General features: G+C 43.9%; 1 protein-coding gene across 1 annotated transcript in view; it reads right to left on the minus strand.

Moving 5' to 3' along the window:
- The window catches only part of ptch2 (patched 2), a 127008-nt gene that overhangs the window by 43680 nt on the left and 67424 nt on the right, over positions 1-15904 (minus strand). Inside the window, exons 9-15 of the mRNA XM_085983125.1 lie at positions 14065-14196; positions 12282-12437; positions 11960-12058; positions 11241-11366; positions 8012-8130; positions 6258-6663; positions 2770-3082 (exon numbers count right to left, since the gene is read on the minus strand). Of these exons, the coding sequence (XP_085839251.1) occupies positions 2770-3082; positions 6258-6663; positions 8012-8130; positions 11241-11366; positions 11960-12058; positions 12282-12437; positions 14065-14196 (1351 nt within the window). The remainder of the gene's footprint in view (positions 1-2769; positions 3083-6257; positions 6664-8011; positions 8131-11240; positions 11367-11959; positions 12059-12281; positions 12438-14064; positions 14197-15904) is intronic.

Below are 15904 nucleotides of genomic sequence, written 5' to 3' on the forward strand. Positions count from 1 at the left end.
CTGAGAAATTCTGGGCAGAGTTTAAAGATTATGTAAAACTGGCCCCACAGCCTTGGTCAATTAGGATAGGGTAAGCAGTGTGGTTGTTCAGTAAATTGAAGTTTGCGCTCCCATGGGCTGGGAGGGACTAAACTCCAGGCATTGATTTGTGCTGGTCATTTCAGTTGGGCCTTACACTAAACATCCGTAAGACAAAGGTCCTCTACCAACCTGCCCCCGCCACACAGTACTGCCCCCCGATTATCAAAATCCACAACAAGGCCTTGGACAATGTGGACCACTTTCCATACCTCGGGAGCCTACTGTCAACAAGGGCAGACGTCGATGACGAAGTCCAACACCGCCTTCAGTGTGCCAGTGCAGCCTTCGGTCGCCTGAGGAAGAGAGTGTTTGAAGACCAGGACCTCAAACCCAGCACTAAGTTCATGGTCTACAGAGCAGCAGTGATACCCGCCCTGCTGTATGCCTCAGAGACATGGACCATGTACAGCAGGCACCTCAAAGCACTGGAGAGGTGCCACCAACGCTGCCTCTGCAAGATCCTGCAAATCCATTGGCAGGATAGACGCACCAACGTCAGTGTTCTCGCTCAGACCAACATCCCCAGCATCGAAGCTTTGACCACGCTCGATCAGCTCTGATGGACGGGTCACATCGTCCGCATGCCCAATACGAGACTCCCAAAAACAAGCGCTCTACTCGGAGCTCTGACACGGCAAGAGAGCCCCAGGTGGGCAGAGGAAATGCTTCAAGGACACCCTCAAAACCTCCTTGAAAAAGTGTAACATCCCCACTGACACCTGGGAATCCCTGGCCCAAGACCGCACAAAGTGGAGGAGAAGCATCCGGAAGGTGCCGAACACCTCGAGTCTCTTCACCGGGAGCAAGTGGAAGCCAAGCACAAGCAGCGCAAGGAGCGCACGTCAACCCAAGCACCCCACCCACCCGCCCCTTCAACCACCGTCTGCCCCACCTGTGACAGAGACTGTAGGTCCCGCATCAGTCACCTGAGAACTCATTTTTAATATGGAAGCAAGTCATTCTCGGTTCCGAGGAACTGCCTAAGAAGGAAGGTCAGTATTTCTTCTGCAAGTTAGTTCGTTGGAGGAATGTTGACAGCTTTAGCTCAGCAACAGCCAGACAGTCGGACAAGGTGGCTGACTGCGTGCGTCCCCAACACCACGAGAAATCACAAGCACTTGTCGGAGCTGAGGATAACGGGAATGGGATCATTTCGGATCTTCTCCTACAACTTTTAAAAAAAAATGGATAGGCTTTCAACAGCTTGACTTCCAAAATCCTCTGGCAATTAAAGAGCCAATGTCACAAGCAGCAGACTTGCTAATATTTTATCAGCTCAAAATCTGGACAGGTCTAAGGTAGAGGTAAGGGTGAGAGAAGGGAGGTGTAAATAATTGGGGCCAGAGTGAAATACTGTAGTGTCAAGCGAGTTGGAGATGTTTCTTACAGGAAGCAAAGGTACTTAAAATGAAATTGAATGCGTAGTTCTGAATATCACAGAAATCACAGAAACCCCACAGTGCAGATAGAGGCCATTTCGGCCCATCGAGCCTGCACCGACACATATCCCACCCAATCCCCGTAACCCCTACACCAACACATATCCCACCCTATCCCCGTAACCCCACGTATTTAATTCCCCTAACACTAAGGGTCAATTTATCATGGCCAATCAACCTAACCTGCACATCTTTGGACTGTGGGAAGAAACCGGAGCACCCGGAGGAAACCCACGCAAACACAGGGAGAATGTGCAAACTCCACACAGTCGCCCGAGGCCGGATTCGAACCCGGGTCCCTGGCGCTGTGAGGCAACAGTGCTAACCACTATGCCACCGTGCTGCCCTATGGAATATGGCTGCTGAAATCATGAGTGGGTTGAAAAAAAATATGCTGGTTGACAAATAAGTATCAGAACCCCTCATGCCGTGAATGTGTTGCAAATAGATTTTGCTGCTTTCAAATCATTTATAAATTTTTTTGTTGGCTACTTGTTTAAACAAAGCCTGTTGCTATGGCAGCATTACTAGACCCACCCCACACAAGAAGTACCGACCAACCATGCATGTTATCACTATGATGTGTCACTAGGACCAGTGCCATCCCATGCCACCCATTTACCATTAAATAATGTACTACATACCACTCGGGTCACATTACTCCTACGGCAGCAAAGGGATCATCACTAGACTTCAAGCAATCCAAATTATCCCTAGCTTATTTGCTACAAGACATCACAGGGTTCTAACAGTTCAGCATAATACATACCCCATTGCTGCGGTATGCCACAAAGAAAGAAAGACTTGAACTTACCATGTCTCTCAGAAATGTCTCAAAGTGCTTTGCATACAATGAATTACTTTGAAGTGCAGAGACTGTCATTATGTATACACAAGGCCCCAATGTATCCATTCTTATGCTATTTTGCAAGCCCCCCTCCCCTTCAAGTACCCCATGCAGTGTTGTACTTAACAGATGTTATTCAAAAGCTCATGTCATAAGAATTATGACGGAGAATATAGGAATGAGAAGATTAGGAACAGACTATTATATAGTGGGGCTGTGCCTGTTAACTCTAAGCTACTGGGAGAGGTCTGTTACCAGTATCTGCATTTCACCTACACATGCAAAAGCTAATACTTTTTTTTGGTCTGGACATTGATACAATCTAGACAAACTTTCACATACTTTACAGCTCACTATTAAATTCTGTATGAGGAATACCGAAGAGAGGCGTTGAAACCTTACCTCTCAACCAGTCTTGAATGTAATGCAACCACATTTTCGGCAACTCCTTATTCTCTTCACGAACAATGTATTTGATATTATTGAAACTCTTGTGCAAGTCATACAGCAACTTCTGGGATGTGGGATAATCAAACCCTCCCATGGAGACGATGTACATGTTATAGAAGGAGAAATACTTGAACTGGGCTGCAATGAAATCGTACTCCTTGGTCTCACGAGGAACAATGTCTGTAAGGTACAGCCCATCATGAACCATGGTAGTTCCATAAAGGCTCATCCCAAGCAAGGCCATGAAGAGGACTAACACGACAACCTGGATTGTTAAATAAAACCATACATCAATGAATAAATAAATAAATAAATAAATAGCTTATTTCAAATCTGAGTTCAACAGATGTCATTTAGAAACATAGAAGATAGGAGCAGGAGTAGGCCATTCAGCCCCTCGAGCCTGCTCCGCCATTCAATGTGATCATGGCTGATCATCCAAATTCAGTACCCGATCCCTGCTTTCTCCCCATACCCCTTGATCTCTTTAGCCTTAAGAAATATATCCAACTCCTTCTTGAATATATTTAATGTATTGGCCTCTATTCTGAATAATAAGGCTTTATATATTTTTTAAAAATTTATATACCTTTGCTCTGCCACGGAACCTTTAGGAGGGAGGAAAGGATAGTCGGGACTGCTGAGTACATGAGGTGTTCCTTTTAGTGGGCCCTGCTGTAAACCAGCTAGTCCAGGCTACTGGGCCACACTAGCGTGAATACTAACCAGGACTGGAATTTGAACCTGGGTTTTTTGTTGTCGAGTGCCCAGTGCTGCCACACTAGAATTATTTGTCCTTGGACAACATTTCTATAATGAAGCAGCAAGCATGTTGTGAAAGTCCACAGCCATTCTCCCGACAAGCCAAAGGAAGACAATGCCGAGACAGGAAGGCAAAGAAAGGGATTTACAAATGAGTGATGAAATCATAAGGTCATGGTTGGCACCAAGTGGCAGGATACAGAGTCACGTTCAGTGATTTCCCCAAAGGCCAGGTGCCTGATATCAGTGTCTATCACAGGAACCATCATAACCATCATAATCCATCATAATCAACTTTATTGTCATTGTTAGTGCACAAGTGCAGTACAACGAAATGTAGGCTTGCGGCTCCCGAGAGTGTACATTTAGATTAAGACATTTAAACATTCAACATACATTTGGCTTGTAATACATTAACATAAACATAACCATAATAAAGATGTGCAGGTTTTAGAGTTTATTTGTGGAGTTCAGTAGGATGACAGCCCTGGGAAAGAAGCTGTTCCTAAATCTGGTCATACGGGTGCGAATGCATCTGTAGCATCTCCCAGATGGCAGGAGGGCGAACAGACTGTGGCTGGGGTGGGTAGGGTCTTTGATGATGGACCGTGACCTCCGTAAACAGCATTTTTGGTATATGTGCTCTATGGTCGGTAGCCGGGTGCCGGTAATGCGTTGGGCAGTTTTGACTACCCACTGCAGGGCTTTCCGGTCATAGTAGCTACAGCTGCCATACCATACTGTGATACAGTTCGTCAGGATGCTCTCTATTGTGCAGCGGTAAAAGTTAGAGAGGATCAGGGGTGACAGGTTACATCCCTTCAGCCTCCTTAGGAGGTAAAGGTGACGAATGAGTTCAGCTCTCATACTACAGGTTGTAAATCAGCATTAAGGAGGTCTGGGACCAAATCACCAGTTGAAAATTGGTATGTGGCAAATGGAAGGTGTAAAGAGGAAAAATAATAATAATGTATAATATATATTTTTTTTTAATTGAAAGACACATGGGGGGAAAAATTCAGTATCGTCCCGTTTGGGGCGCCATTATCGGCCGTGTGCAAAGTTTAGCGCCTGGCGCTAATTATCGCCTCAGACAGCAAACTTGGCTTTTATTGCCCCTGGAGGTGATTGGAGCGCTAAATCAGGCACTTCACACCTGTCTTAAGGCGCAAAGGCCGAGGAGCGAGGCGCTACCTCAGAGCGCTGGCGAAGCAAGGAAGGGCAAATCAAAATAAACCTGCAAAGTGCTGCTCAGTACTCAAAACTCCTTCACACAGCGTTGAATCTCTCCAGAAGTCTCCCTCTCTCTCTCTCAGAATGCGTGGTGCAAAAATGTCACCGACAAAAAAAGGCAGGAAGCGGTCGCCTTTAAATAGCGCTCCCCCAGTCCCTTTCTGACAGCAAAACGCTCCCCTCAACCTGTCGTTGCTGGCAGCAGGCAGTAAGGCAGGGGGCGCCACTCAATATCCAGTCCGGGGCGCTAACGGGGCGTTGCACACTTGGCTGACGTCACGATCTGCCGGCGCAGGAGATTGTGGCGGTAGTGTTTAGCGCCGCGCAAAATGTCTAGTTAATTTCGCGAGCAGCGCAAACATCGCCGCGCCCGGGCGCTAGTTGCTTTGCACCCCATTGGCGCCCTCTTAAGGCGCTAACGGGAGGCACAAACCAACTGAATTTTTCCCCCATGGAGTTAGTTGGCATTTGGTTGGACAGTCGTTTTACCACTGGGACCGGTGTTTAAATATAGATCATGAAAGGCATCTTCGCTGACTGTGACTGGTATATGGAGTTAGGTCGCAGATCTGCCATGATCTCATTGAATGGCGGAACAGGCTCAAAGGGCTAAATGGCCTACTCCTGTATCTATGTTCTTATGTATCCTCACTGAAGTAAAGGGCAGGGTCAAATCAGTGCCAGTGGTCACTGCTTAAAACTATTTGGCTGTAATTGGTACTAATGTGACAGTCTCAGTCTCACCCAAGAGAGGCCACATTGGAGCAATAAATGGTGCTCTTCTGAGTTTTGGGTTAGGAGAATATTGTGCAGAGAATTTTCAGTGTAGAGTGTTCTCTCTTCTCTTTACCTTCCCACCACCACATTTACGATTTCAGGGAGAAGAATTCAGTATCATTGTTGGGTCAGAGATGGGTGAGAGCTTAACCTTGTATCTAACCCATGCAATATCTGAGCAGGCAGTGCCTGATACTAACGCTTGGTACAAAAATGGTGAAAACCATTCCATTTCCAGCACTCCCCCCCACCACCAATTTATTCCCTATCTCGCCCGCTGAGGGCAGTGACTCATGCTATGGTGTCATTACACAGATCCCAGCATGCTTCCAGTGCCTTGTCCAAGTGGCCAATCTTCATGTGGAAATCTTTCCAGCTGAGCCGACTCCTGACCACACCCAAAGATTTACTAGATAACGTTCAAGAATGAGAACACTCCCCCGGTGACACTCAGGTTAATTGTGGGTCCCCACTCCCATTCTGCCATGAAATTAGATAACTGAGCACAAGCCAGTGATCAACCCTTTTCAGTCTGTATGGCTCAGTGCCATATTGTGTGGTGCATTTAAATGCCCACTGAGCCATTGGTGGGGGGCGGGGGGGCAGGGGAGACATGATCTGCAAAATAATACATAGAAGGAATAGAAACATAGCTACAAATTGCTTACTTTAGATTCCGTCTTGAGGAGGAGTGGAGCGTACTTGTCCCGTGCAAAATCCGCCAGATTCCATTTGACAAAGGGCATCTGAACACAGTCCCTGCCGGCTTTCACCTCATCCATCTGGGCCAGCAAGTCCCTAGTTGAGCTAGTGGGGTCCATACCCTGGGAGCCAATGTGGTCTGCTGGAGGCACGATGACAGAAGGAGTCGAAGAGATCCGCGAAGTTGGAGAAATGATGGTGACAATGTGCTGCCCGGTGGGATCGCATTGGGTGAAGGCCTGCACTGTGGTGGTGATCTGAGTACTGTGGGTAAACGTTGGCCCACCATACGGAGAAGGATGGAAGTTATGGTTATCATTTGCATCTGCAAACTCTTGTGGTTGGACCTGAATCACTCTTGTTGAGCAGAGACTGGAAAACAAGATACTTGTTCACATATAATCCATCCTATACCTATATTATTACACATTATGATATATATTAAAACATTGAATAGCAACAATGCATGCCTGGGAATGATTATGAGCTAGTAATCTTATTGAGGAATTCAGACATCATCATAAACCATGAGAACTAAACTCGCTCGAATTATTTCTAACTATCCCCTGAATTAATTCCTGAAGTGAAATTATTGCCCTGAAATCACTCCTACATATCCATTTTACGGTTGCTGAAAGCAGCTTTGTCCCATTTTTATCCCTTCGTAGGTAACAGCTGTCATGATGGATGCTAATGACTGAGATTGTTGATTATTATTACAAGAAAATAAAGACGTCTTCACATACTGCTATTGTACCATTCCCTGGTTTAAAGGGCAGGTAGACAATGAGTCCCAAGCAATTCAGCAATCAGGTATTAAGAGAAATTTCCAGCCCTCCTGGTTTTTCCTTCTCCCCTTCCTTGATGACCTTGCCAACAGGGGTGAAATCAGTGAACACCAATAGCGCAGAACAGTTGATAGCGGATCGGCAGCACATTATACACCGTGCCAGATTGTTCAATGAAGAGAAAAATCGGGCGCAGTGCAAAACGGGCGGCTTTTAAAAAATATATTCATTCCTGGGAATGTGGGCATCACTGGCAAGGCTAGCATTTATTGCCCATCCCTAATTGCCCTTGAGAAGGTGGTGGTGAGTTACCTTATACAACTGAGTGACTTGCTAGGCCATTTCAGAGGGCAGTTAAGTGTCAATCACATTGCTGTGGGTCTGGAGTCACATATAGGCCAGACCAGGTAAGGGCAGCAGATTTCCCTCATTAGTGAACCAGATGGGTTTTTACGACAATCCGGTAGTTTCATAGTCACCATTACCGATACTAGCTTTCTATTCCAGATTTTTAAAAAAATGTAATTAACTGAATTTAAATTCCCCAGCTGCCGTGGTGGGATTTGAACTCATTAGTACAGGCCTCTGGCTTACTAGTCCAGTAACATAACCACTATACTACCAAATCCTTATTCACTTTAGCACTTTTTGCACTATTGGTGTTGACCAATTTCACCCCCACCGTGTCTTGGTAAGCATGGGCACAAATTCCTACATCTTTCTTATCTTTCCATTACAACAGTGACTACACTCCAAAAGTACTTCATTGGCTGTAAAGCGCTTTGAGACGTCCGGTGGTTGTGACGGGCACTATATAAATGCAAGTCTTTCTTTCTTTCCCTTTGTAGTCCGGCCCTTTAGTCCACCACCACTTGGCCCTCGCAGTGGGTGACAATTGTATCCGAGAACTTTACGATAAAAGCAAGCCTCACCTGGAAAAGCAGCAGAAAATATCCAGCCTTTTATCTTCCCGCCGGTGAAGGTCCAGGCTTAAAATGGCAGGAAAGATGAGGAGCACCATGGCAAAATTAAACACCACAATTATCGCAGCCTGTGAGGGGCAGGAACAGGAGATATTAATAATATTCTAGTACAATTGCAGACTGCTGGCTTAATTTCAAAATCTGCAAAACTAGGACTTTGAAAAGCTCTTGAAGGTTGGTGGGATGGGGGATGTGTGGGGAGAAGCTTCCATTCCTGAGGAAAATCAACAGCCCACCATGAAAACTCTACTGCTATGCCCCTATACTGGCAAGAGAGGCACCTCCACACTGTATCTGGCATTATTTATCTTACTAACTTTTCCAAGTAAAAATTATACTTCTATAGTGACAAATACAATTGGTGCTGGCTGCTTACTCCACTCTTACTTAGTTTACTAAGTGCTGTGCTGTCTTGCAAGACTGCTTACCAGCTAAGAGTGTCCCTTTAAGATATGGAAGAGGCACAGTTGTAAACCTATAGCTTCACTGTAGGCCCTAGGCCTCAGGCAAAGTGTTCAGAGAACAGCAGTTTCTGATTTCTAACCAAGATATTTCTAGCTTTAACTGAGTTGTACTACAACCCACTTCCAGACCTCACTAAATCCACGTATTAAGCCAAAGAAAATATTAAATCACTAAAGGATTTGAAGCAAGAAATCCCCCTCCCCAAAATGCCCCCCTTCTCCACACCCCTCCTCCACATAAACATTAATGTGAAGGAGGCTCCTAATGGTCACAGCAGTCTGATGTAAGTGAAAAAGGGGGGGGTGGGGTTGCCTGAGGCAGACATTATAATACGTTATTATCTCCCAGACCACCCAGTAAGCTCAGGCAGATCACATAGCTGGAGCTGACGTCTAGATGATATATCCCATCATTTATGCCAACTACCTTGGCTGTGCAACTTGGAGGCCTGCTTGCAGGCTGGCCCAGTGTTCGAGCCTGTCAGGTTCTTGCTGCTTAATTCCCATTGTATTGTTTTCAATCAGCGACTCCCAGGCTCTGCCAAGTCACCAGTTACAGTAGGCCAGTGGGACTGTGTTTTCAATAGAACAGCATTCAGTATATGTAAATAAATACATTGCTTTCAGGAGTGACGTAGGAGAGGAAAATAATCATTACTCAATGGAAATTTAATTTATTATTATATCAATATATATTGATATTTTCCTTAGCCTTTCCTCCCCCCAAAAAAGACCATTTATAAAGGGAATGGAGCTTGCTCTTCATTTACTGATCACTCCTACCACATGACTGTCATCCTTCCCAGCCCTCCTCTCAAAGACAATTTTACAAATGAAAATAAAGTATCATTTAATCCCTCTGAAGAAATAGATAGTAATCCAATTTTAGTATCAATTCCAAAAGGGCGTGATTGGGTATAAGACTATTTATTTGGAGGATGTTAGATGCTAAAAAAAATGAAGCCACCTTCTCCAAAAAAATAAATTTGCATCTAAACTTAAAAAATGAGTAAGTCACGTTGAAATGTTTCACATCACTCACACATAATGTTATCTCGACAAAAATGACTGCCCTTTCAAATAAAACTCAAGATTTATTGAACATTGACTACTTCTTCCTCCTGTGCTTATAGCCGGAGACTGGGGGACATTGCTACACATGTGGAGTCGCAGGCTGCAAAGCTCGCTGTCACACATCGCGTCAGATGAGGTGCTGTTCCTCAAGCTTGTGTTGAGCCTCATTGGAACAGTGTAGGAGGCCGCGGACAGAGAGGTCAGAGTGGGAGTGGGATGGACAATTAAAGTGGCAAGCGTCTGGAAGCTCAGGGTCATGCTTGCGGACTTAACGGAGGGGTTCAGCAAAGCGGTCACCCCATCTTTTGATGAGGCGCTTTACACCCTTCCGGCCTCAACATTGAATTCAACAACTTTACATCATAGCCACCGCTCCCTTTTTCTCGGACAGCAGATGCTGGTAGTGGTTCTGCTGTAATCATTTATATCTCCTCTGGACACATCTTTTGTTTCCTTACTTGTCCCATTACCACCCCCTTTTGCCTTGCCCCATCATCTTTTTTGTCATTTAATCACTCCTGCCTTCCCCCCATCACAGACCTTTCCCTTTTGCTCTTTCCTCACGCCTTTTCCCCTGGCTTTGTATTTGCTTAAAACCTGTTATTTTTCGAACTTCTTCTGATGAAAGGTCATCGACCTGAAACAAACTCTGTTTCTCTCTCCACAGATGCTGCCCGACCTGCTGAGTGTTTCCAGCATTTTCTGTTTTTATTTCAGATTTCCAGCATCCGCAGTATTTTGCTTTTGTTTTAGAGCCCTCTTTTAACATGTCTGTAAGTGTCCTTTTTAAATTGAACATTATTTATCTAGGGAACTATGTTAGCTCTGGGGCATTTTAAATCAGCCTCCAACTTGGCTCCAATTGATTCACTTGTGTTAGCCAACAGTTTAACTGCAGTAGGTAGTTTCCAAAAGGGCTTCTTGCCGGCATGAAGTTACATTTAAAAAAAAAACATTTGCAGCAATTTTTTTTTTACATTGGGGACCACTGCAACAGTAGGTTGCAACCAACCGGCAGCTGGTCCATGGGCACCCCCTGGGGAGCCATTCAGCCATCTGACCTTCTCAGGTGGAGAATGGCATGCTTTGTAGGGGGAAGAGACTTAAAAAGGAAAAAACTGCGCCCGAATTTTGGTTTCCTTGAGCGCCTTTCATTCGTCTAAAGATGGCTCTACAGGTGTGACTTTCCAAATCGTGTGCAATGCCAAGGAAAACAAGAAATTATATTGGCGCTGCGCCAATCCTTCAAAACTGCTACTTTTTTTCTTTTAATTGCAAAAGGTTTTAATCAATTCATCACTTTTTTTTCTCTTACCTTTCAAGAAGCCAAACCCCACCCCTCCCACAATCCTAATGACAAGCTACCTTGTTGTTTAGCAGATAGTTAAGCCCCTTCTGCAGCAGACATCTGCAGGTAGGCAACAGGGGCGGTGCAGGTAAATTCAAAGAAGCGTACAACACCTGGAGCAAAAGAATTTAGAGGCCCTAATCCACCCTCATCCAGCTTGCCCAGACCCCCCACCCCCCCCCACCCCCACCCAACACAAATACACAAACATATTGCAGATTGCTGTAAAAAGGCAAAACCAATATACTCAGCACTTTATATACAATCAAGGCACTTTATACGATTCACCTACCTGTAAGGAAAAAGCGCGAAGTGCAGGAATGGGAATCAGGGCAGCCATAAAGAAAGCGATCATGTTATTAATGGATGTGAGGGCAACGCTGGTCCCTGTCCGCCTCAAACACTCTCCTGTCCTGTCCTTTAGCACAAATTAAAATAATCAGTGAAAAGCGACAGAAATGTTTCAAATTGCAAAGTTCGATCATACTTGTGGGCAAGACTGAGCAAGTGCGCACACACACAAACATACACTTTCACACTGTCTGCAAATACGTACACCTCACATGTGTAGAAATCTTTTTTTAATCAACTCCAAACTTAACAAAGTTTTGATGCTTTTATGTTGGCTGTGGAATCCAGCAGCAATCCCAATGTGAATCTGCTTAATTCACTAAATTTGAACTTTTGCTACCCAGTAAAATATATTTCAAGCCATGTGAATTCAGCACATTTACATTAGGGTCACCACCAAGTGTGTAAGATATGTGTCAGAAACCGGTGGCACAAGCACTTTAAGGCGAACATAAAAGCGGCTCTTGACTATAAGTAAATAGGTTAGATTCCCGATTTCTTCTAATTTATCAACCCATTCAAACTGGTTGACAAAGAAACATACTCTATCAGCTTTGTAGAAAGACTCTTTTATAATGTTCCCCTGATTACCCCAGTGTAATAACAGGAAAGGAGTAAAGTAATGGTGTATTCCAGTTTTAAGCAAAGTTTGGTCTTTACCTTGAAAGGAATGTTCTTATTTTGACCTGTCTCAGTGAATGCGTGAGCCAGGAGAAACATATCGTCGACACCAATGCCCAGAGCCAGAAATGGTAATACCTAGAGCCAGGAGATGGAAAGAAATGATTAATATTTGGGATTTATTATTACAAACAAAATCTGTTCTGCATAAAATGTACTTAATTCCTTCAATGACAAAAGCAGATGACTTTTTTCCCTCCTCCAACAATGACAATTAACTCAATTGAGAAATATTCAGTTGTGATCCTGCGGGGAGGGGGAAAGAAGTGAGAGATAGGGATGGAAGCCAAGAATGATGTACCTGGGTAGTTGCAGCATTGAAGGAAATGCCCAGAAGGGAGCACAGCCCCAGTCCTGAAGCTACGGACAGGGCCACCAATAGGACTCCAGCTAGACCCACAGCCCCTTGGGATTTTGAGCAGTCCCACCTCAGCATGGTCACACAAGCATACGCCAACTAATGGAGTCAGAAAAGAAAAAGAATTGATCAACATACAACAAACAAAGAGTGCAGCAGAAACAAAAATTGGAAACGCACAGCAGGCCAGTCAGGTTCTGTGGAGAGAACAGACAAGTTAATGCTTCAGGTAAGGGCCGGCATTACAGGTGACTACGCTTTGACAGTACTTCACTGGCTGGGATGCGCTTTGGGATGTCCTGAGATTGTGAAAGGTGCTAAATTAATGCAAGTTCTTTCCTTCAATGTCACTGGAGTTCAAATTGGATGGTACAATATTGTTTCAATTCAAATCAGGTGATTTATTGGTAAGAGTCTGCCACATGTCACTATCGACCGTGATGTCCACTACTGGCGGAAACAAATATCTTGCTTAACATAGAATAAAATATGACGGCCACCAAGTATCAGCTTAGTTCAGTGGCAACACCCTTACTTCTGGGTCAGCAGGTGGTGGGTTTGAGCACCATTCGATGACTTGAGCACGTAATGTACACCAGCACTTTAATGCAGTACTGAGGGAGTGCTGCATTGTTGGAGATGTTATTTGGATGAGGTGTTAATCTGAGGCCCCAGCCACTCGTGCCTATGGCACTGAGAAGAGGAGGGAGCTCTCCCCGTGTCCTGGCCAATATTTATCTCTCAACCAACACCACCTAAACAGATGAACTGATTATTTATTTCATTTGCTGTTTATGGTGCCTTGCTGTCTGGAGATTGGCTGCCACGTTTATATACATAACAACAGCGACTACACGTAAAAGTAATTCTGTGAAGCACGTTGGGATGTACGGAGGACACAAAAGGTGCTCTGTTAATGTAAGTTCGTTCTTTCTTTTCAATGATACCTGTGAGCCTGAACAAGCACACATACAGTATATAAAACTAGCCAATTTCCTCAAGCCTTACACATGAAAAGTCAAGACCAAAGTGAAGTGGGTTAGCAGGCAGACATCATTCAGTGCAGTCCCCATTTTAAAGTCATGTAATCTGTCCTTATTTTTATCTATTGCTTCAATTTTATATTATTATTTAGTTAAATAGCCAAATGTACACATCGGGGCTCCTCTGCAGTACAGGCTCAGGGGCTGGGAGATGCAAACATGACGCACTGCAGCGCCACCACCGGCAGAAAGGTGTAATTACAGCATGGTACATTTACATAGCCAGATTCCATTATTATAAATATGGATGGATGTTGGAATTTATAATGGAAAAGTTGAGACAGGAAGGGCGTACTAATATGAAATGTTAATATATTGTTAAAGATAAATACACAGACTAGACGGCGTTTTAAGAATGTAACAAATCTGATGGTTCAGATAACTTGGATAAATGGCTAATGATGTCTTCCGAACTGTTCAATGTGTTTTTGCCTTGCAACACTTTCAGCATATGTATTATTATATCCTATATATAAACACAGTCACTGCCATTGTTGATTATTCCCCTTACAGCATCAATCTGAGCATAATTTAAAACTAGGTTGCAGAAGTGAAAGATGAGTTTCCACAAAACTGTACGCCCTGTGCCTGTAGATTACTTTTTTGTGGATGACATTATGTTCAGAGGCACCCTAACGTGATGTTAACTCTAAACATACATCCAGAAGTAAAAACATGCTCACCATTAGCAAGTACCCTCCAGCAACGCGGATAGCACTGACATCGGAAAAAGACTTCATGATGTCATTAAGGGTGGTGGTGGAAAAGGCGTGGATATTTTGGGAGGAATTCTGAGGCACAGTCTGGTGAGCTACCTTCAAGAAAAAGTTAAAACAAGAAGCTAAAAATAGCAGTATCACTGCATCATTGAAACATGTACATTAAAAAGTTTGAAAACAAATATTTTAAGACCTTCATTTGGTAGTGAAGAAAATCCCTCTAAAATTCAAAGACTCAGAATTGCTCAGTCAGGGTTTCTGAGGATTAGTTGGTAAATGAAGTGTGTAACTGAGCCATATGGAGCAGAAGGTTCCGGATTTGATTTCTGGCCTGTGGTGAGTTGGTTGATCTAAACCAGGGTAGCAGTTGATATGTTACAATTGACCTCAATGATCTGGGTTCGGAAAGGGGGCAAAAAAAATCAGCCAAGGTTCCCACTACTGATTGTTACACAAAGCCTCAAGCTGAAAGATGCCCGTGTGTGGACACTGGGTGAAGGTAGGGGCTGAAGGAACAGCCTGCCGACATTCTCTCACAAGAGTGGAAACCCTGAGGACACGGAGGCTCTTTGTGGCTGCCTTGGCTGACACTGCTAGCTCAAAAACAGACCGTGGATCAACTTGGGCAACTTCCTGCTCTATATTGCTCAATAACACACTGCCTACTTCATTCACCCACTAAACCATCAGGAAAACTAGAATTTGTTGTTAAAGGATGCTGATGGTGACTCCTAGTTTTAATATCAATAAAACTGTGAAAAAGAGGTACGTTCCAAAACAAATGTCCAAATTAATCTTACAACAATTCTTTTAAAGAATCAATCTTGTTGATCTGGTCTCTCACTGATCTTGTCAGGAGTATCATTTTGCTATCAAGACGCCAAGCAGTTGCAGTCTCCTGATGCATTTGTTACAATACCACAGGTATCTGTATTTTAAAAAAATAATAATTTGTAGCGTTTTAAGAAAAAGGAACCTGTAACTAGAAAATGTTGAGAACAAATATTCACAGGTTCCTTCAGTTAAAAAGGCTGCAGTTAAGGCTTGAAACTGTGGCTCAGCACATTGGAATACCAGTGCAGGGTTATTTGCTCCACTCCACTGAGTTCCCATCTCAACCGTGCTGTTGGGAGACAGAAAATTGACTGAAGAGTCTTCCCCAGACCAGTCTTGTGGGCCTTTTGGTGATTGTTCAAAAGATCCACTTGTAACGGCTTGGTGTCTGGCCTTGAAGAGACTAAGAAGTCAAGTAAGCCAAGGGGGAAAAGAAAGAGCATAATGTACCCAGGGGGGTGAATAACTCACAATAAAAAACCCGCATTTGTAGTACGTTTAAATGAAAACTGAAGACACTTGCAATTATATATTTAGGTTAGTTACAAATCTCAATAGGTGCTTTCAATTTGAACAAACAAACAATTTGAGAAAATTTTAATTTGAAACCAGAATTTAAAAAACATCAGAGAATTCCACATTCCTGTGGAGCTTCCTCTGGTTTCATCTGACTTATCGCGTCTTGTCAAAAGAGGAAACATAAACTTGAGGTATGTCTTGAAGCTATCCAAGTTATTTGACAGGGTTTATGCGAATCCAAATTTGACAATCCATCGCAGTGATCTTTCTTTTTCTTGGGGTGCTCCTTTTAAACGTGTATAAAATAGATTATTTTTGAGTCTTGACAGCTTAGAATAATGGTCGCAGATGCCAAAGATCATTATGGTCAAAGGTCAGGTGAGATCACATGGTCTCTAGAGCACAGCAAAGTTCCCGTCATTCACCACCTAAGCTGCCACAGCCAAAGGGA

This window comes from Somniosus microcephalus, chromosome 3 (assembly GCF_052327205.1).
Source record: "Somniosus microcephalus isolate GS21.2 chromosome 3, FLI_Smic_1.0, whole genome shotgun sequence".
Lineage (NCBI taxonomy): Eukaryota > Metazoa > Chordata > Chondrichthyes > Squaliformes > Somniosidae > Somniosus > Somniosus microcephalus.